The 22,240-nt window shown below is 44.7% G+C and overlaps 1 protein-coding gene across 4 annotated transcripts in view; it reads right to left on the reverse strand.

Moving 5' to 3' along the window:
* MGMT (O-6-methylguanine-DNA methyltransferase) overlaps positions 1 to 22,240 on the reverse strand; it is a 252,852-nt gene that overhangs the window by 222,062 nt on the left and 8,550 nt on the right. Inside the window, exon 1 of one of the 4 annotated variants that reach the window (XM_073240119.1) lies at positions 7,694 to 7,712. The exons of 1 other annotated variant lie outside the window; for it this stretch is intronic. Coding sequence is in view for 1 of the 3 variants with exons in the window: in XM_073240121.1 (XP_073096222.1) it covers positions 7,694 to 7,825 (132 nt within the window). In the remaining 2 variants the exon portion in view is untranslated. Of the gene's footprint in view, positions 1 to 7,693; positions 7,835 to 22,240 lie in introns of those variants that run through there. 2 more of the 4 variants (XM_073240121.1, XM_073240120.1) reach the window with 2 other exon arrangements.

The following is a 22,240-nucleotide window of genomic DNA, read 5'->3' on the forward strand; positions in this document are numbered from 1 at the left end:
GTCCCGGGGGAGGCGTGGTTCCCGGCCAGGCTGGCTCCTGGGGCACCCCGAGCACAGCAGCCTTCAGCCCATGCTGAGTGCCACTCTCTGCCAGGGCCATCTCCAAGCCAGGCCCCTGGGGCGGGCTCCATGGGACCAGGCGCTCCCGCCAGGTGGAGGAGAAGCTTCGCTCAGACAGGGCCATCCCGTCTCCGGCTGCCGGTCTCCTGCACCGGCCTCCCGCGCCTCCCACAGGGGGTCCACACCAGAGCCCGAGCGGTGACCAGGAAGCGCACGCTGCCTCCCTCAGGACACCCCCAGGCTGCCAGTGAGCACAGGGGGCCCACAGCACAGCCCACCAGGCAGGCCGGGCTCATCTGCAGTCTTCAGGGTTGGACACACAGGCCATCGCCTGTCCCCACAGCCCTGGCCCTGCCTGGGTCCCCCCACATGCACTGCACCACTGAAACCCCCTTCAGAGAGAGGATAACTGAGGCTTATATAACCTGGTCACGGTCATACAGCCACTAAGTGGTGGAGCTAAGACTGGAATCCTGATTCTGTCTGGCTTCAGGGACCACTCCTTAACTATGTCTGTTGCCCTAAAAAAAGACCCAGAGAAACACGTTCAGAGAAGATTCCCTGAAAAACAAGATATTCAAATTCAAGGACAAGAAAATCTCTATGGGAAGGAAAGTTTTGAAGGATGGGTAGGAGTTCAAAAGAGGGTGATTAAGAAGGTATTTGTGAGTGGAAGAAACGGGGTGTGCAAAGTTTCTGAGAAAAGAAAGACACACAGCATGTAGTCCCAGCAGCAGTAGGGAGATGGCCGAGTAAGTGCTGGGGCTGGCCAGGCCTCGAGGGCCTTGGACTTGGACTTGGCGTCCACCAAGGTGAAGACCAGCACTGAGCAAGATAGCGTGCCACACGGTGCTCAGCAGTTACCCCGCAGGGCGTCGATCATTCCACCTGCGCTGGCTGGGGGGTGAGCCCTGCCTGTGGTGGGCAGCTGAAGAGCCAAGGGAGGCCCAGGATTCTCTGAAAACCACAGCATAGGATACTGGGCTGGGGGAGTCAATCATGGTGCCAAATAATCCTGCCCAAGGCCATGGGAGGCCACTAATACAATGGGTGGGTGGGTGGGTGGGGGAGCCTGGGATGGGACAGGGACCCAGCCAGGCTTTAAACACTTATCAGAGATGGTGACTGGGGTCGCCCAGGCACTGCTGACACCTGGGCCGGGTCACTGTGCAGGGCTGAGTTCTGTGGGATGGTCACTGCATCCCTGGCCTCCACCCGCAGGGAGTGAGTAGCACCTCCTCAGTCGTAACAAAGACGTCCCCAGGACACATGTACCCCAGGGGCGAACCTCCCCCGTGAGAAGTACTGGTCCAGTGACAGGACACTGAAAACTCTTAGAAGTCTGAGCTGAAGCACAGCAGTGAGACGAGACGAGGCAAACCGTCCCCAGTCCCCGGGATGCCTGCGCCCCTGGTACACTCAGCGCTGCCCTGCAAACCACAGGCCCTCAGGAACAAGCAATTGTCTGAGGCCCCATGTTCCTCTGGGGCAAATGAAGGATGCTTCCAATCCCGTGTCCGGCACGAAGAGCCAAGCGCACATGGAGACAAGGTGCCGCGAGCGAGAACAAGCAAAACAGCAGCTGCCCCGCAGGCCCCGGTGCTGACTCGTGGCAACAAGTGAGCAGCCTTACCTGTTGTTAAAGAAAGGAAAGACCAGCGTAGATGCCCACGCTAAGACCAAAAGCAACACGTAACTGAGCTCCATAACTTTAGAGTTCCTAAACTCGGCCTTAAGTCAAAATGTTGAAAAAATGAGTACTATTATTACTGTATATAATAGTCATACATGACATTAAAACATTCAGCTCGACACTCAGTGTTTTAGCAGCCCTCTGTTCTAACAGAGAAAGGCACGCTAGGCTAATCACAAAGCCCCTTTCTTACAGTTGTTTTCATTTTTGTCTAAACCAAGGGAGCCCAGTAGGCTAATGTAACCGTACACAGCTATCAGCGGACTAGAAAATAGAGGGGCCGACAAGAGACGCTTATCTACCACTAAATCCCCCACTGCGCTTGAATTTTATCAATTCCACTTATTGTTTCTGGAAAAATTCCCACTGGTTCTATTTCTCCGGGAAAATTCCACTAGTTACATTTTCCCTAGGCACATTAGCTCACGATATTTTAGTCTCTTTAGGAAAACAGCAGACCGGTGTCATCCCTCCAAAACCAGCAGGAGGAAACACACACACTCTCAAGTCTGCGACACAGTCTACAGTCGGCGTTGGTTTCCAAAGCTGCTTCCACGGCCTTTGCTAGATGTCACAGACATCACTAGTACTAAGAACTTTATGGCTGAATCAGAAAAACAAAACAAAAAACCCACGCATTCACACAAATCTGGAGAGGCAAAGAGGTCTGAGTGGGGGTGGGCACTGGGGTGGAGCTGATCCCAACCGCGGGAGGCTGGCGCCCTCCGGAAACGCACAGCCCAAGCCGAACCGAAGCCTTGCTGTCAGGCTGCCCTGGGGGCTGTGATGGCTCAGGGCCCTGGTCAGATGGGGCCCTGAGGCGGAGGGGCCCTCTCAGCTGAACCCCACCCTGGCTGGTCTCACTGCTAGGTTATCAGTCCCCGCCTGCTGTTCTCAACGGGGGTCTGGGCAGTCGGGAAGCATTTCTGTTGGTCACAGTGCCTGCGGGTGCTATTAACATATAAAGGGCAGGAGCCTGGCATGCAGAATGTTCAGGAATATGGAGGACTGGCCTGAACAACAGAGTCCTCCTGCTTCCTGTGACACATTCAAGTCTCAAACGAATCCGAACTAAAGCACAGCTCCATTTAACAGACGTGCGCTCGACTTTCCATGCGCCGTAATACACACGGGGTTTTCCAGGCACTCACTTGCTCTGCAACTCAAGGGGCAGACACCTTCTGCACCTTCACAAAAAGCACTTCAGAGACGTCACAGTGCGAGCATCCATGTGATCAGATCACGAAACACCATTAGGCAAAACTGTCCGGGTCTGTGTGGAGTGGCTGCTTTCCAGGCACACAACACCTGACTATTTCACCATATTCTCCAGTGCAGGCCTGTCCAAGCATTTCTGCTCTGAATACATATCATTTTACCATAAATTGCTGACCTTTTATTTATATCTTCCTTGAGGATTTCTGAAAATAGTACATGCAAGTAGGTATCACCCATGAATGTCATTTCAGGACTGCAAAGGGAGTTACAGACAATGCCCCAATGGGGCGCTGGGTCTGACACCACAGAAAACCATTAGGTGCAGAAGAGAAATTTCCAGCAATTCCCAGTACACATACATATAGGGAACAAGACACACTTATGAGGGTCTTCCTTGAATTAAAAAAAAAATTAACTGTAATATTTAACTTCCAGTATCTAAATGACTTAATCAAATGTTTTTAGAAGTCTGTAACACTTAGATCAGGGTCACTGCTGAAAAGGTCATGAAACACCCCAGTCCCTGGATCTGACAGAATCCCAAGCCAACCTCCACCTGAGTATTAGAAAAGCTGACACCAGAAGCTAAGTAAAAAGTAATGCAACGAGGCAGATGCAATAAAAGGTATTACCTTCAAATGCACTGTTCTGCCAATTATAAGAATCACTTCAACTTAATTTCAAGAGCACAATCACCCTCAACAGAAACAGTCTCTTTTTTTAAATTTCATGGAGAACATTACATTAAGGCAATAACTCACCTTCCAGCTATAACAGCGCCCCCCTCCCTTACTGCAACACCACATTTCATAAATCCCTCTCATCGACAAGCCAAGCTAATTCAGGTTAATTTTATTGTATTTTGGTGCTGTCTCACATTTGTGTGCAATTACTTTTATCATTTTATTGCTATGGCAGAAAGTAATCAGGACAATTATTTGAAAATGGAAGTTTCTAAATTCTAAATCACAGCTGCTGGCATTTTTGATAAAACAGCAGCTTTATCTCAGGAAGTGGCAGGGACATGGGATAAATCATGCATCAGTCAAGTGTAGCTGACCCCCAAGTGCATTGCACAATATCAGAAATGCTTCCAAAGAAACTTTTCAGCATCATCCATCATCCTTCATAATACTAAAATAGCTACACACCTGAAGAATAGAAGCTAGAGGAAAATAAAAAAAAAAGAAAAGAAAAAAATTCCAAGCAGTGTGGGCAGAACCATTAACTACTCTCCCCTTAAACTGTAAGATATGGTCCATGCACATAAACAAATACGACTTTACAGTAACTCTAAATATCTGTATTCATATTCATCAACTCAGTTTTAAATATAAATGAAACACAGAGCAGAGTCATAAAAAGGAAAAGTACATTCCTAGCCTACATGCATTTTTATGTTCTGTTTGGGTACGGCTGCTGTTGAAACCAGCTGTCTCCATCAGCTCTGTGTGGGCAGCCCTGCGTACCACAGTCAGCGTGCTGGAGCTACAACTGTCCTCGGGCCCTCCCAAAGGTTATTGCTAAAAAAAAGGAATACAACTTGATGTTAAAGACAAGAGTAAAGGGAGAAACTCTTGAGTCCCCACACTGGTTTCTCCCTATGCTAATTACAGGTGACAGAGCACTGAGGTTGGTTACACAGGCCATTTGTGGAGGGAGGTGGCCCAGCCCCCAATCCCACATGTTCACACAGGGAAAGGTGGTCTCAAGTCCTCAGTTGTGCTTTTTTTAGGGAAAGACAACTACACCAACTCTCTGCACATGTGAGCCATATCTTGTTTTAATTCAATTTTCATAAGGCAAAATAAAATAACCACATGGTCACTTATTTCCTTTATTGTCAAAAAGCAAATAACCTAGAAAAAGAACACTTCTGCACCTCTACGTAGGTGACCTTATACCAACAGACTACTGGAAGGTCTAGATGGGCAAGAACGAAATTGATTATCTGAATATGCCTGGCACTGGGCCAGGTGCTTTGCATACATTACCTCATTTACTCTTCCAGCAAACCTAAGGTAGAACAAATTACTTGTAGATGAGAAAACAGATTGAGAGGTTAAGTAACCAGCCCAAGGGCACAGCACGTAAGTGGCAGGTAGACATTCAAGGTCATATCCAACATACCTCAAAGTCTTGACTTCTGCCAGACTCGCAACTATCTCCCAGACACAAATACATTCCATACTGCATTAGTCAGAGCAGGCTCAGTGATTCTTCAGTAACAAATACCACCCACCCACTGTGGGTCTGGGCTAATTCCACAGAAGGAGCCCCATGTGGAGCTTGTAACTATACAGCCTGCTTCAAACTCGTGGCAAGCACAGGACGTCACACACTAGCCTGACTACATCACTATGGAAGGGACACAGGGAATCACGTACAGGCATGTGAAGGCTCCCACCCTCCCCAGAATAAGATCCAGACATTTCATAAGGCTGTCCAACAACTGTCAATCTTCATCTGATGAAAGCTGATAATGGTAAATGTATCTCTGTCAGCTACATTTTATAATCCTTTGCCACCAACAAACACAATTCCAGCACAAAACTTCATGAAATATGAGCCCAGTGTAAGACCCTACAACACAGTATCCATGAAGATAAGTAGCACCTTCAAACTCCTGACTCTTACACTCCGGACCACGAGCACTCGATGGCCCTTGATGTATCGAAGCGCAATCAGACCTTTTGAAGGGTTCCATGTTCATCTCACAAGTTTTCAATGTCTGGATTTACAACAAAGAGAAGAACTGTAATAGATCATGTGTAGATAAAAGTACGAGTCCAACAAAAAATAGGAATGACAATAAAATGGATTAACAAAGAAAGAACCTAAATCAGTAGAGAATGCTATGAAAGGAAATTATTCTTCTTCATATAAAATAACATTATTGGACCCTCACTGGTTTTTTTTCTTCTCAACATATAACATTTGGGCATCTGTGAAATAAGCTAATTAGCTAGTCTACCTATTTGGAAACATGCAGAATTACTTCATTTTCTGTCTATTCCATTCCAAATGTCAAACTCGGGTTCATAACCAGGCTTACACAACCAGCTGAAAGAATTCCATAGACCACCCTTTTACGGAGCAAGCACAGGAAATATTCTCCTTCACAAATCGGATTTCACCTACCAAGCGCCTTTTGCACCAGTGATGGCTGCACAGTGACCCGGTTTTACCAAAAGCCTGTTTAAAAGAACCCATTACCTAAGTAGGTACATTGCAGATCCAAGAGCCAGGTTTCCAACTGCCAGAGAAAAGAGTTACAAATAAGCAGGTGGGGAATAGGCTGGAATGAAACATGCTTGAATTAGAGGTATCAGGACAAACTCACAGTTCTGAGTGTGCATGCTGATGACAGACACAGAAAGAAACACACGCCGCCTCATGATGTGCATGCACGGGTCAGGGTGCACACAGACCCCTGGCTCAGTCCACCAAGAGGGGCCGAGAGAAACAGCACCTCAGCAGCCATGAGCACTCCAGCTCCCAGATCTTGGTTTCTTTGTTTCTAACTACAATATTCCTGAGGAAAAGGAACTCAGGCTGTCTGGAGAAGTAATTATACCTAGGCCTGGGGGCAGGGGAAATATAAGCTAAGCTTGGATTGTACTGCAGTGCCAGAAAGTAAGAAAGTGCTAGGATGGGTATGCGAAAAAAAGACACAGGGGCCAACCTCCAGGGCTTCCCAAGAGCCAGAGTTAAAGCTCTTGAGTAACAAAGAAAGAATGACAGTATCGGATCACAAGCCAGAATATAAAATATCCATGATTCCATACTAATAAGTGATTCAGTGAATAAACATAAATGGGAGAAAAGGAACAGCTCTGTGACGCAGAGGAAGTCTAACTAGCAAATGAAGAAAGAGGGAAGGAAATACATAATATTCGGCCGACAGCACAGTAACAAGTGGCAGCAAGACCCCTCAGTGGACCCTGGAAGTGCGAGGAAGCCCAAAGGGAACTGAGGCATCTGCATGGTCTCAAAGCATCTCCCCCGAGAGAGCGACTTCAAAGGGGAAACAGCTGACAGTTTAGTTGGAGAAATGTGCTTGATCCACCTCCCCCCGTGACCACGGTTGGCACCACCAGCAGTGGGCACACGGTCACTGTATACAGTGTGGCACAATGCCTTGAGAGTGGGCACCCTTCTGTGCTCCTCTCACCAAAAACATGAATCGCAATCTAATTGTGAGGCTGCATCACAAACCCAGATTGGGGCAATCTACTAAACAGCTGGCCAGCACTCTTCCAAAGTGTCTAGGTCACCAAAGCCAAGAAGAGAGGGACTGTCACAACCTGGAGAGGAGGGAGCATGACAGCCAAATGCCATGTGGGGTCTTAGAGAGGACGGCAGCTCCGAGGAGGACCTCTGTGGGGAAACTGGGGAAACTTCAACAAGGTTTGTACACAATCCTAACTAATATCCTTATGCCCTGTATAGCGATTCCCTGGCTGGGTAACTGTACAAGGTCATGGATAAGGCTGAGTAAGACACTAACATTGGGCAAAACCAGATGGTGGCTATACAAAAACTTTCTGTGCTCTTTGTGCAACTTCCTGTAAGTCTACAACTATTCAAAATAAAAGGTCAAAAAACACCATTTCGCTCACATCTGTGTACATGCTGGATCTATCCTGACCCAAAAGACCTGGCAGTTGAGAAATGATGAGAGGAACCCAGGGGCCGAAGCGCTGGCAGGGCCTTCCTCACCCCTCCTGCTGAGGGCTTGGTGCCGCACACGGGGAGGGCTGGCGGACTCCTTACAGTGCACACCCCTCCGGCTCCAGAACCGTGACGCTGCACACACGCTGGTACGGAGATCAGGGCTGAGATGTGGGACATGAGTTGTGGCTGGGAAATAAAAAAGTTAAATAGATCATAAATTAAGATGAGTGTCAGCTGGCCAGCAGCTCTCTATCACATTATAAATCAGATAAAGAAATGAGGCCCCCGTTTTAAATCAGAGAATATTCAGAACACTTACTCTGAAGCTTCCATTCCCAGCAGGCCTCTCCTGCCCAAAGAAGGGAAGAAAACAGTGAACTCATCCAGACTACGACATTAGTGTAGCAGTTAAAAGAGGGAACATATAGATTACGTAGGAATTTATTTAAAGCAATACCAGACCCTACTTGGGGGGGATACACCTCCATGTTTTTCCTTAACATCTAGACCATGCAGACAACTAACATCCATGCATTATCCCAGATTGTACAGTTGCACAAAATGTTGCGTCAGAAACCGGAAGACCCTGGCCCAGACTTCACAGCCCTGTGCAGGTTCCAGGTCAGGCCATGTAACATGGGAAAATAATAGCCAGAGACAGCCACCGGTATTTTATTTAGACATTTTTATAAGGAAGCCAGAGGTTGAAGGCACAGCTAGGATAACCAGACAAATTTTGATTTTACTAAAATGTTATGTCCCTTGAGCCAAGGAGTTAATCTTGTCACAAAAGTAGTCTCTTTTCTCACTGGCCATTCATTAAACCTGCGCACATCTTAAATGTACTTACTGCTATTAGGTCCTATGAAACAGGCAGACAGAAAGAGGGCAAAACTAGGGCAGATCAAACTGGCTTTGGGAGGGGGATGGAGCAAGATTTAGAGGGATAATGAAAATTCCTGACATTTGTGCTTCCTTAAATATTTATAAAACACAGCTTTCTGTGTGTAACACAGTTTGATTCCAAAGAAACAAACAATCAATTTTCTTTTCTTGCAGAGGGTGAGGATAAAATCAAAAGAGTGACCCCAAATGGCACACACTACAGCCCAACTGCCCCCGTCACTGGGCTCTCTGCAAAAGGTCATGCACAAGGGCCAGTCTGCGGGCGCCCGTCCCCAGCCCCGCCACAGGTTCCAGAATCTACAAGGCCATCTCAGTCTTGTCAGTGCCACCCCTGGGGACACGAAGACACTGGACTGTCCTGCACAGGCTTTGGGGAGGCCGTGGACTCTCTGGGACCTGACACGGCGCTGCTTCTGCAGGAACTTGCATCTGAAGGAGTCGTGATATTATTTTAACCACATGAAGTTTTTCAGAGAAAAAAGGGAAGAATTCTGGTGGAAGGAGATAAGCCAGGACAGACCAAATTTCATCCATGTCTGACAGAGAGAGCATGTTCACGTTATCGTTTCTCCCCTCTTACAACGTGATATGGTGTAAGGTTATATAAGATGGTCAGAATTTTGGAGTAGGGCTGATAAAAAAGAGATGAGGATTTTCTCTCTCTACAAGCAAACAGGAATTTGAAAGTTCAGTAGGTCATCTATCATCTGTAATGAGTCATAATCAAGTAGAATGTAGAGGGTGTGCCTTAGCACTTGGCCTATACAAGTTTCTGATCCATGGGGTAAAAACACACTGAACTTTAATAAGTACTCCATTATAACAAATAAACCCAAACACCTAATTACCAAATCACTATTTATAGTTTCTAAAATAGCTTAACCCAGTTTCACAAAACAGATACTTTAAGATTCACAGAGAAATCTTGCATGATTTGAGCAAAAGATACATTTATTTTGCCTGGACTCAGAAGATCAACAGATCTATAACTCTAATTTACATTACTTGCACCATAAATTCGAAGAGAAATTAGTCTCATTTACATAGAGCAATTACGTAGGGAACTTACTATAAATTTGAATTATTACTTTTGACAAAGATTCAAAACCTGGTTAAAATATCTTAGTTTACTTAAGTGGTTTTGCCATACAAGCTAATTTCCAACAAAATCATTTATTCTTCTCTAACTCAGCCCTACTTTATGTTTTCAGTGTCCTGTTCAGGCTGATTCCTGTCCCATGGAGGTGGTGTCCCTATTACACAAAGGGACCCTGCTCATACACAAAAAGGACATCCTAATGCTCAAAGCACTAGTGATAAAATGAACAAATAAAAACGGAAGCAAGCGTTAGGATGGACTCTGACAACAACTAAATGCTGTTAAGCAAATATTCAATCCATCCGGACCCGCAATGGCCAATACAGTAGCTGTCAGCCACATGGGGCTACTTGTTAAGATTTAAATTAATCTGAATGTAATAAAATTAAAAGATCCAGTTCTTAAGTCACACTCATCACATTTCAAGTGCCTGATAGCCACATGTGACCAGTGGCGACCACACTGGACAACACAGATGGAGAACGTTTCTACCACTGCCGAAAGTTCTGTTGGCAGTGTTGTCCAACCCAGTTGCTGCACATAGTAGGGAGTGCAGGACCTAGGAGGTAAAGAGCCGATGTCGCTCACAAACCAGGAGCCCAGCACTCAGGGACAGCCACACAGCATGTGCTGGGCTCTGAGTACATCACTCACTTCTGTCCAAGGTGAGCTGAAAACCCACATGGTCAGGGCCTTGTCCAGCCAGTTCAGAGTCAGACACAGACCCGCACAGACCCCACCCACAAACACCCACAAACTGGAGGTGGATCTGGTTCTCTGAAGGCATGAATAAGTGGCCATCACAACGGGTATCCAAAGTTGCAGACAGTCCCTGAACTAGAGAAGCTGACAGGCCCAACCCAAGACATCAGGGGTCTTCCTGCCTTGATTTAGTTCAAGGAGGGAACCTTAAAACACCACATTAAGCACCATATTAATAAACACCATATTAAACATTTCTGTAACAAAATTTTAATTAATTAAGACAGTCTCAGATATGAAGCTGCCCTAAGTACCTAACAATAAAAGAACGCTACATCTTTACAGTGGGATACTATGCTGTCCTGCAAGTATGTTTGGCAAAGGTTCAGTAACGTGGGTGAAGCACCCATGATACAAAGTTGGGTGAAAAGACCAAACACAATGTGATTATCGTGTGTGTGTGTGTGTGCACGCGCAGTGGTGTGTATGCACATATGTGCATGTATGTGTATGTGTACTAAACAGTTAAGAGAATGAAAAAAGAAAACAAAGTGCAAGCAGAAAAATGGATATCCAAGATATTGATGTTAGCAGACAGAAACTTTAAAATAATTATGATTGATATATTTAAAAATAAGAGGAAAAGACAGACAAAATGAATGAGAGAATGGAAAAATTTAAATACAGAATTGAAATGCTTATTAAAATGTGAGGAAGACATTCTAGAACTGAAAAATGCAGAATTTGAAATTGAGAACTCACAGGATAAGATTACTAGTAGACTGGACAGGAGACAAATCCTGGGACCAGCAAGGACAGGTCAACGGCAATAACCAAACTGTGGCACAGAAAGGAGACAGAAGTAGAAAAACCAAGAGCATCAGAGCCGTGTGGGGCTCTCGGAGGGACCGACTTCCCTGCATTCAATCCCAGAAATGAAGGCACAGTGGGCAAGGAACAGCGACCATTGAAAAAAACAGTCGAGGTTTTCCAAAAAAGGTGACTGATCCCAACCCAGAGACTCAAGATGCTCGGCAAACTCTAAGCAGAATACAAAGAAAAATCGCAACTGTAACAGTTAATGAGCTCCAAACCAAAGCGAACAGGAAAACAATAGGGAGACAGTGACAGCAGTCAGTTGAAGTCCATGCTACCTTCAAAGGGGCAGTAGTAAGACTGACAGCTGACTTCCCCACAGAAGCCTTAGAAACCAGAAGAAAAAGAAACGAAATATTAAAATGATGAAACAAAATAACTGCTAACTCAACAACCAATAACTATTAAGGTATTCTTTTAAAGTAGAGACAAAATAACATCTTTAAAATGGATTCAATCCTCTCTCAGCTGATCAGTATAAAAAAAACAAAGAATTAAGAGTTCTTCAAGCAGGAGTAAATCACCCCAGGTGGAAACATGTTGATGAAGAAAATAATGTGCCAGAAAGGATAAGTATGCGTTAAATCTACACAAATACTGAATTTTTAAAACCATGATGAGGATGATGAGGATGATTACAGCTTTTGAAGTGTCTATGGAATTAAAATACAACAACATAAAAGCTGAGTCAGAGGTAAATAGAATAAAGTTTTATAAAGTAACTGTTTAGAAAGAGGTAAAGTAGCAATTTCAGGAAAATTATAAAAAGTCAAGGGTATATTGTAATCTCCAGGTTAATCACTAAAAACAAGTTCAATAAAAAAGTTAATAGATAAGAAAAATGAATCAAAATATTTTATTGAGCCAACAGAAAGCAAAATAAAATAGAAAAAAAGAACAAAAAAGATAAGGGTCCATAGAAGATAAATAGCAAAACGGCAGAATTAAACTCAACTACATCTATAATTACTTTAATAAGAATGGACTAAACGAAAAAATAATTAGAAGATTGGATATCAAAAAACCTACACACTATATATACACTTTTAACTATGAGGACAAAGGCTGAAAATAAGAGGATGGAAAGAGATGCCATTCAAAAGAAAGCCCATATTGTAATATTACTACCAGACAACGCACACCTCATGCCCATTAGGACGCAGAAGAGGGATCATAAATGGCGACTTGGAAAGATGTTCAACCTCACTTTCAATCAGAGAAATATTAAGATCACAATGAGATATTATTTTCTACCCAGCAGTTTAGCAACTCAAATAAATTCCACGTTCGGTAAGGACGTGCATCCACTAACACAGGTCTAATGTGCTTCAACCGTTTCCACAAACCAGTTATTGTTCTGTAACACTGAATGGGCGGGAGTACACACTAGGGGAAACAGTTGTAAATGTGCACCGGGAGAGGCACAAAAGAGTGATCACAGCTGCCGTGGGTGCAGCCCAAACTGGGAACAACTCAAATGTCCAGGGATGATAGAAAAGTATATAAACAAAAGGTGGTAGAATCATACGATGAAATGCTGTTATGTACAACTTACACAGCTACACACAACTCCATGAAATCCAGGAATATGACTGAGTGGAAGGGAAGTCTCAGAACTCCTAGACAACATAATATCCTTTTTATAAAGGTCAAAACATGCCACACTAAATGAGGTTTTGTGGAATTAATGGATTGATGATAAGACTGCACACACTTAAAAAGCAAGGGAATGATACACACCAAATACAGTGAAAAATAACCATCATGGGCGAGTGGGGAAGCCAGGGTGGGGAGACAGGAGAGGAAGTTCACAACTGTGAACTGGTGATGTGATACTTCTGAAATTAGTGGTAAACTGACAGGTGATCGTTATTCTAACTTCATAACTTATGTTTATATCATATACCCTTTGGAATGTGTCAAACACCACATAATTTTTAAAAGGACAAAGAAAGAAGGAAAGAGGAAAGGAAGAAGAAAAAGAAAGGAGAAATCCATACCAGAAAACCAAAAAACAGAAGATCAAATTAACACAGGAAAGAACTCCAGAGTCAAAATTCCATAAAATGGAAAATTGATTAAACCTGGAAATGTCTGTCTGATGACTGGTAAACAGCAATGAATACTTTCACTAGCAACCGAATATTATGCTAAGAAAAACTTTCAAAACTTAATCACTGGATATTGAAAAAAGGTTAGTCTCCCATTGCATACTGCATGGCAGGTATATCTGTATATACAGATTAAAATATTTATGTAATCCAAAACTCTGTAAGTTAACACATTTTTTTCCTTTTCTTGAATAATGATTGCAGAGATGTAGTGCCACTGAAGCGGTGTGGGCATTCAAGCACAGTGACAGGCATGCTGCTTCTTTTAGGGGGCATCTGGTGACCCTCCCAGCAGTTGAGGCCATTTGCGTTCCTTACACTCGTGTGGACAGTGTGAGAGGTCCCTCTAGGGAAACCCTCCAGGCGACCTGCATGTCTGTGCACTGTGTATAGACGACACACATTTATTCTCATTTTTTCAGGTTAGGTGTGCACATGGCTTTGGGAAATGCATAGTCTAAACTACCTGGCTAGTTATGTCAGTGTGCTGGGCAGTTCAGGCTAACTACTGGAGAAACCTGGGACAAAGCAAAGCCCTAGCTGATTCATTTTCCAACTGCAGAGCTGCAAAGAGCTCTCTAGACAGCCAGGTAGACAGCAATGCAGGGGGTTAATGTTATCACCACTATTAAATTTAATTGATAAAGGTCTGGCCGGCAGAGGCATTAACTACAGTGGTAAGTGAATTCTGGCAGGGATGAACACCTTTTCCTCTGTCTGGTCTCATCTGTGACAATGTGAAAATGCCAAAATGACAGCCCTTGGCAGAGTACATTTCCAGTGATGCCACACATTTAAAACTGCAACAGTGTCAAGAGAAAAATATCTGAATTCAAGATGCCCCTGATTTTCTTTGACTCCCCATTGCTGGTCCTTTCCATATGGAGTTGGAATGGTCCTGCTTTGGAGCAAAAATACAAATAAAATTCTTTAAATTTCATAACAGAAAGTCAATTGGTTTCTACCAACTTCACCAAATACCTGCAATCTGGGACTCACCTATGTGTCACTCCCCCCTCATCAACCTGGATCCCATGTGAGCAGGGAACACTCAGGTCCTTTAAACATAGCAAATGGGGTTGACACACACCGGGCATGGAGGAGCAGATGGGCCAATTCAGAACTCAGCTGCTCCTGCGTTCAGGCCTGGGGTATAGCGTGAAACCTGATGTCACTCGAGCCCCACAGGCAGAGCCAGCAGAAGGCATGAGATCCACGGGTGGCAGGTGGTGGAAGGCCAGCAAGGTAGCTGAAGCACAGACCTGGAGCTTGCTGAGGATCACACAAGGAACACCCTGCTGAGAGGTCACGCCAGGGCCCTGGCCTCCAGGGTCCCACCTGTTCCTCCCAGTAGCCACATGTACCAGAAGTCAGAAGGTCTAGGAACCTCAGAGCAGAGCAGGAATAAGAGGACGAGCTCTGACAGCCACCTGGAGGCTGACCCATGTCCTCCCCAAACACCCACGCTCTGCTCCATCTACCTCCCCCTGAGAAGGCAGTTTCTCTGCTCATTCTTTTTTAGGCCCTCTTTCATCCTCAACCAGAATTTTTAAAAAAACAACATTAAATTGCTTACTATACCTTATTTAAAAAAAATAGGAAAATTCTTCCCACAGGAAAAGGTCTATCTTTTCTAAATAGATGATATTCACTCACTAATCGCACATGAGTCCCTTTTTACCATGGCTGTCTGGATGCTCAATGATAGATTTTATCTGCACTTGCGAAAACTAAAAACATAGGCTAGGTTATCTGGCATATTTAACTTTTCTTTCTTAGCACATGGTTCTCTGTACTAAAATTCAAACTGTCACAAAATGCATGCACTAGGTCAAGGGTCTAAGCCAGTCTGCCTGGGTTAAAACAGCTATTATAGATACATACAGAATGCTGAAGAAGATAGAGAAAATCATGAACAACCAACATCATGAGAGAAATGAAGACATATAAAAAAAAGACCCAAATGGGATTTAGATGTAATATACAGTATCTGAAATAAAAAATACATGGTGTAGTTAAGAAATCAGATACAGTAGAAGGGAAAAATGAGTGACAGTGAAGACAGAACATTTTTTAAACTACCCAGGCAGAGAAATATAGAAGAAAATGAACAGAGCATCAGAAAGATGTGGTCAATATCTAATTGTGTACACAGAACACACACAATTGGAAAAAGGCAGAAAAATATGATGAAAATGGATGAAAAACCTGTTCTCGCAGATGCAAAACACTCAATGAAATAAAGCAGAAGAAACACTTAAACTAAACTAAGGCATATAGCAATCAAATTGCTGAAAACAAGTGACAAAGAAAAAACCTTAAAAGTAGTCAGAAGGAGGGAGACAGATTATACACAGAGGAACAGAAGAACAACAGCAAACAGATCATCAAAACTATGCAAGGCAGGACACAATGGAACAACATATAGAAGACATAAAAAAAGTCAACCTAGAATTCTACAAGCAGGAAATATCTTTCAAGAATTCAAGTGAAATGAAGTCTTTTTCAAAAAAAAAAAAAGACAAAAGCTGGTGTTTTCCCCTATTTTTAATCTCTTTAAAGGATAACTGCATAAAACAAAATAATAACAAAATATTTTGGAGTTTGTAGCACATGTAGAAATGAAATACATTAAAACAAACACAACAAGAAAATGGGATGAGAGAGATGGACGTTACTGTGGTCCGGTCCTTGTGCTGAAAGTGATGTTCAATGGCATCATGTGAATGCTGACAAATGATGAACTCAAATGCCCAATACCCACCCTAGAGCAACCATTAACAAAGAAAAAAAAGAGAAGGAGACAGGGCTAATAAGCCAGTAGCGTAGAAAACCTGTTAAATTGAAATCATTAAATTCAAATGACTCAGAAAGAAGTCAGTGTGGGGGGAGGGTTGGGGAGCGGTAACGATGGAAGGGAACCAATAGAAAGCGAACGGTGAGACGGCCCGCTGAAACCCGACCACACTGGTGATCACATGAAGGTGAATGTCTACATACTCCGATTTCCACACAGACATTATCAGTTAAGAGTTTTACAAGGCAAGAAGCCCAAATGTATGCTATGCTCTAAGAAATACATTAAATATAGCAAAATAGGTAAAATGTAAAAGAATGGAAAAACACCTGCCATAGAAACACTAATGAAAAGAAAGCTGGAGTGGCTATTTTAACATATCAAACTGGTAATTTCAAAACAAGGAATATTGCTAAGACTAAAGAAGCCCATTTCCTAAAAACAAAGGGGTTAATTCACTTAAAAAAAAGCTCACGGCAATTCTAAGTACGCATGCACCTAGTAAAAGAGTTTGAAAGAGAGGAAGCAAGAACTGAGACTATAAGGGGAAACAGACCCATCTCCACGAGCCTCTCCTAGTAATTTAGAAAAATACAAGACAGGAAGGCAGAAGAGGGGATAGAAGCCCTGAGCAACTATGGATGACCTGACCAAACGCCACGTAAAAGGGCACTCTGCCCAGAACCACAGAAACACACTCCCTTCCAGGGCACACCAAATTCACCAGGACAGATCACGGGCTGGGCCATAAAACAACTCACGGTACATTTAGGAGCACTGAAGTCATGAAAAGTATGCTCCCTGACCGTAGGGCCTTCGGGCTAGAGATCAGGAACAGCGAGAGGTCGGGAAGATCCCCAAATATTTGGAGACAAAATGACGTTCTTCTAAATAACCTACACATTAAAGGAGAGGTCGCCAGGCAAGGCAGAAGACACGTGCGCAAACGCAAACGGAACAGCGTGGCCGTGTGTGGGGGGCAGCTGTGCGGTGCCCCTCGGGGGCTGTGCCTGGCACGCGCATTAATATGAGAGAGGACAAGATGGCTCCAAGTGACCTACCTGACCTACCTGAGCTTCCACCTTAACTAACTACAGAAAAATCGCAAACTAAGCCCAAAGTAAGGAGAAAGAAGGGAACAGTAAGAAGTCAGTAAAATTGAGAAAAGTCAGTTATAACAAAAGTTGGTTCTTTGGAAAGAAATTGATAAACCTGTATCTGGACAAATTAGGGAAAAAAGAGAAAATACAAACTACCAATATCAGTAATAAATACAAAGGCTTGACTTAAATCCTATACATATTAAAAGGACAATAAAAATGTTAAAATAACTTTAGGCCAATAAATTCAACAACTTAGATGAAATGGTCAAATTCCTTGGAAAACAAATAGCCAAAAAGTCACTCAGGAGGAAATAACTGACTTGAATTAACTCTCAAGCTACTGAAAAAAATGACTTTGTGATTAATATCCTACCATGAAGGATACTCCACTCCCAAACGGCTTGACTGGTAAATCCTACTAAATATTTAGAAAACAAGCAATACTAACATGATACAAACTATTTTAGAAACTAAAAGAGGCCTTATTTGTGGGTCTGACTGCCCTAATACCATGCCAGGAAAAACACTCTAAGAGAAGAACGCTATAGACCAATATCCCTCATGAACACAGACACAAGTTCTTCAAAATATTAACCAACTGAGTCCAGAAATCTATGAAAATTGCAATACACCAAGATCATTCCGGGATCTTAATGACAGGGAGCATTCAGGATTGCAAAACTGGTTTGGCGTGCAAGAATCAGCAAGTACAAGTCACCACATTAACAGCATAGAGAAAAACATTCTCCATCTGATAAAAGGCATCTAAAAAAATGTACAGCTGAGATCACAGTGAGTGGTGAAAGGATGCAAGACAGCAATGCTGAGCAAAACTGATGAAAATGGGGACAGTGGCACCAGCAGCGGAGGGAGTCATCCCAGCCTGCCTCCACAACTTACCATTAAGGGGCAGAAAAAGTTCACTGAAGAATGTCTGATGATGCAACAAACCTGTGAATGTCATGCATCTTGACCCTTTTTAATATTCTGTCCCAAACGGAAAGTATGACAGAGCACCTCCGCCACTAACCGAAAGTGACGGTTGTCTTGAAGGACACGCTTGTGCGACGGTGGGAGATTTGAGACGAACTAGCCAGCTTTTCCAGGAAGAAAAGCTTTACTTGTATGGAGCTAGTGACCTACTGTCCCTCAGACTTGGGTATCTGGCAGATATTTTCTTAAAAATGAACAAAGTGAGCATGTCCCTGTGAGTGACAGAAGTGGCAGTGTGTGCTGCAAATGAAGTACTGAGAGTTTTAAGCGAGGACCAGAACTTTGGGGACCTTGTGTCCACTGCCATGGCTTGGCAGCCTCCAGTTTTCTAAGGAGAAAGGTGGTGATGCACAAGTATGATTTTTAATACTGTATTGTGAAACCTGTCAATATTTGAAAGATCTACATAATTCAGTAAACCCAGTATTTCCCAAAGGACCAATGAATGATGTTACAAAATCATTCAAGGTGCAAGACACACCAATCAATTCTTACGGAACAGGGTACAGGAAGTTCACTGAGGGCTCAGATTCCACGTGGCAAAGAACTTACTGAGGTCTGACGTAGAGTCAGGGAAGAGTACCCACGGTCACTTGGCAGAGCTGTTAAAACACCCTTCCCGTACCGTCCCTCTCTGTGTGAAGCAGGATTCTCTGACGTGCTTCGAGAGCCGATCACAATGGAGTGAATGCAGAAGCAGAGACGAGAACCTGGCTGTCCTCTACCGATCCAGCCACTTAAAAGGTCAGAGGAAATATAACTCAATGCCACTCATTTTGCTAATTGTTTTTTATGGAAAAGTTACTTTTTCATTAAAAAAAAGTTCTTTATATTAAAACATAACAGGTTTATGGTTGCTTATAATCAATTCATCAGTATATTGTAATTTCTCAACGTTAACCTCCAGGGCAGTAACTTGATACATGACTCACATAAGTGTTCTGGGATCCCCGATAGACTCTAAGAGCCCAGAAAGTCACTGAGACATAACCATGTGAGCACCTCTGGTGTGGACGGGACCCCAAGACCTCACCCCGTCCTACCCCACCCACAGGCCTTTCGGGACCTAATCCCCCATCTGCAAACAGGAGGAAGAAGACGGAACACACCCGTCTCTCCACCTGACGTCCAGAGCGAGGCCGAGGACCACTGCAGCGGCACGCCCACTATCCCGTCTCTTTAAATGCTTCCTCTCACCTCCACGTCTGCCACCACCTGTCCAAACTTTTCTAAAAACATTTGATTAAATCTCTTTAGGAGACTTCCTCATAAAGCTCCACTAGAGAATTTATCACTATTTTGGGTTGGAAACAAGAGAAAAAATAAAGGATCCTTTGGTGTAGCATGTCAGTGTATGAATATAAGTCCATATGAAAACATTTAAAATACATTAGATTTCTGGTCAAGATGAAAGACTAAAAAAAAAAAAAAAAAATCAAGCAATCTATTCTAATTGGGTTCCCATGGCAACTGTACAATTGGGTTTTTCGATATAATATCCCAGAGGCCCAATGCACACTTGTAAAATATACTTCAAACAGCCTGCATTGTTTTGCATTACAGCCTCCCAGGAAGATCAATTACTACACATCCCCACCCTGACTGTTAGTAGCAGGGGATGTTAACACCACTGGCCATATTAACATAAGTCATATAAGGAACAGTACCTATCACAATAATTATACAGAACTAATCATACACTTCAGATTCATCAAACCTGTTCTGGGTAATAAACCAATATCACTGCTGTCAGAGAGTCATGTTTGCGAAATGTAAGAAATCAAGCCCAGCTACATGCCACACCGTTAGGCCTCTTATTGATTTCAAGGATAAACAGAATCAATCATTAATAATTACATTATAAGATGGCCCTCGAGGTTAATCATATTCTTAGTGACTCTCACAATGGAATTAAACAACAAACATAGCTGTGCTAATAAATACATAAATAAAACATAACTGAGAATTCAAACCCACATTTTAAATATTAACAGCATGACAGAAAGCACAGCGTGTTGCATCGCTCCGGCTCCAGCCTCTCCTGTACTGAGCATGCTGGGCACCTGGGATCCAGGGGCTCGGTGCTGGCCTAGAGGGGCAGACACGGGGGCCCGGGCCAGGGGGCCGAGGTGGCAAGCTCCGTCAGACGGAAGTTGAAAACTTGAGTTTTCTTTGCAACAATCCTAAAAATGCCTACGGATTTGTTACATCCTGCAGGTCCACAGTGTAGCATGGACTGGGGCTAAGGCAGAATTTTTTACGTCCCTCCATCAACTGTCCCAGATATAACGCAGGCTGATCTGGTGCAAGTGTGGGCCAGCAGCTTCCCGGACTAGTGTCTCGCTAGGTCCTCAACTCAGCAGAGACCGCCTGAGAGACATCTTAGTAAACTGCGTGGTTCTTAGAATCCAGTTGGTGTCCAACTGGGTGACCACATGCTGCTCTCTGATCCAGGTGGGATTAGAGTGTACTGACTGACCTCAAGTAAAAGATCAACAACCAACAGGAAAATCCCAACCCACATGTCTAGGCTGGCTCCCTACCCATCCTGGTGCTCATGGAATGGCTACACAGTCCTCGAGCCCGGTCTCCTTTCCCATCCAGCCTGGGAGCCTCGACACAGGACGTTCCCACCCAGGGCCAGAGTAACGCCAGGCCTGTCATCAGTCCACTGGCCTTCCGGGTGTCTCTTGCTTTGCTGCCAAGTCCCATCTGCCACTCTTGGGGCCCTGGTGATGACTCCACTTCTGTTCATTCTGTCCTGTTACTCCCACACACACTCACACCTTTGGGATGCCTAGAGCTACACCTGGGAACAGCCCACCGGACGTCTGAGCATCCTGTGGTTACAGATGATCCTCATCCTGAAATCCCAACTTCACACACAAACCCCCAGTCCGTGCTTTTCGAGTAACTCTGCTGGGCACCTCCCGCGTCTGCATCAGCTCGGGCTGCCCTGACAGAACCCCACAGCCTGGCTGAACAGGAATTTCTTTGCTCACAGCTCTGGAGGCTGGAAAGTTCCATATCAAGGTTCCAGCTGCTACGTCTGGTGCAGGCTCTCCTCCCGGGTCACAGGCAGCTGCCTTTTCCCCATGTCCTCATGCAGTGGGGACACATGGGATCTCCCTCTTCCTCCTCCTTATAAGGCCACCAATCCTACTGGACGAGGGCTCTTCCTTACGACCTCATTTAATATTAACTACCTCCTAAAGGCCGGAACTCCACATACAGCACACTGGGGGGCCAGGGCTTCAACCTACGAATCTGGGGGGTACCTCCAGTCCACAGCACCTTTCCTGGGCATACCATCAAGTACAAGCCCCACACCAGGCCTCAGAGCTTCTAGTGTAGAATTCCAGCATCAAGAGACAGTGCGACACAGGCAGAGCAGAAGCCCGAGTGAGCCGGACGGCCTGCTGAGAGGGGGACGCTATGGGGGCTGCAGCGTCTTCTGGAAGGGCGGAGACAGGCAGCACTCCGGGACCAGAGCGAGCAACGGTTCTGGGATGCTCAGTAGGGGCTGCCAGGCAGCACAGACGGCTCTGAGATGGGCCACCGCACACTCCTCTCAGAGGCGAGCGCCAGCACCCAGGCGCACAGAAAGCGCCTGCGCAGATGTGGCAGCTGCTGGGCTGAAAGTGGCCACAAGGGTCTCACAGGCTCATTCCCCAGTGGCCTGGGTGGGTGGGAGGGGTCGCCTCAGAGTGGGGTCATGGTTTCTAGAGCCCTGCCTCAAAGAGAAGGTGGCAGAGGTGGTGCCCCCTCATGTCCTGCTGGGGTGCCCACCTTGCCCTGCTGGAAGCCTCCTTGAGCGGTGGTCTGTGTGCAGTCAGGCATTCCCAGGAAGCATCCTGCATCCTCGGGGACAGAAGCAGGGACACTGAGGGGGGCAGGCGAGGGGCAAGCCCTGCAGTCAGAGACGGGGGCCAGGTACCTTCACCATTGGTGAGGGATATGTGGGAATCCCGTCATGTGAATCTAGAGCCCATGTGTGCTTTGTTC

The sequence above is a fragment of the Manis javanica genome, chromosome 7, assembly GCF_040802235.1.
Source record: "Manis javanica isolate MJ-LG chromosome 7, MJ_LKY, whole genome shotgun sequence".
Taxonomy (NCBI): domain Eukaryota; kingdom Metazoa; phylum Chordata; class Mammalia; order Pholidota; family Manidae; genus Manis; species Manis javanica.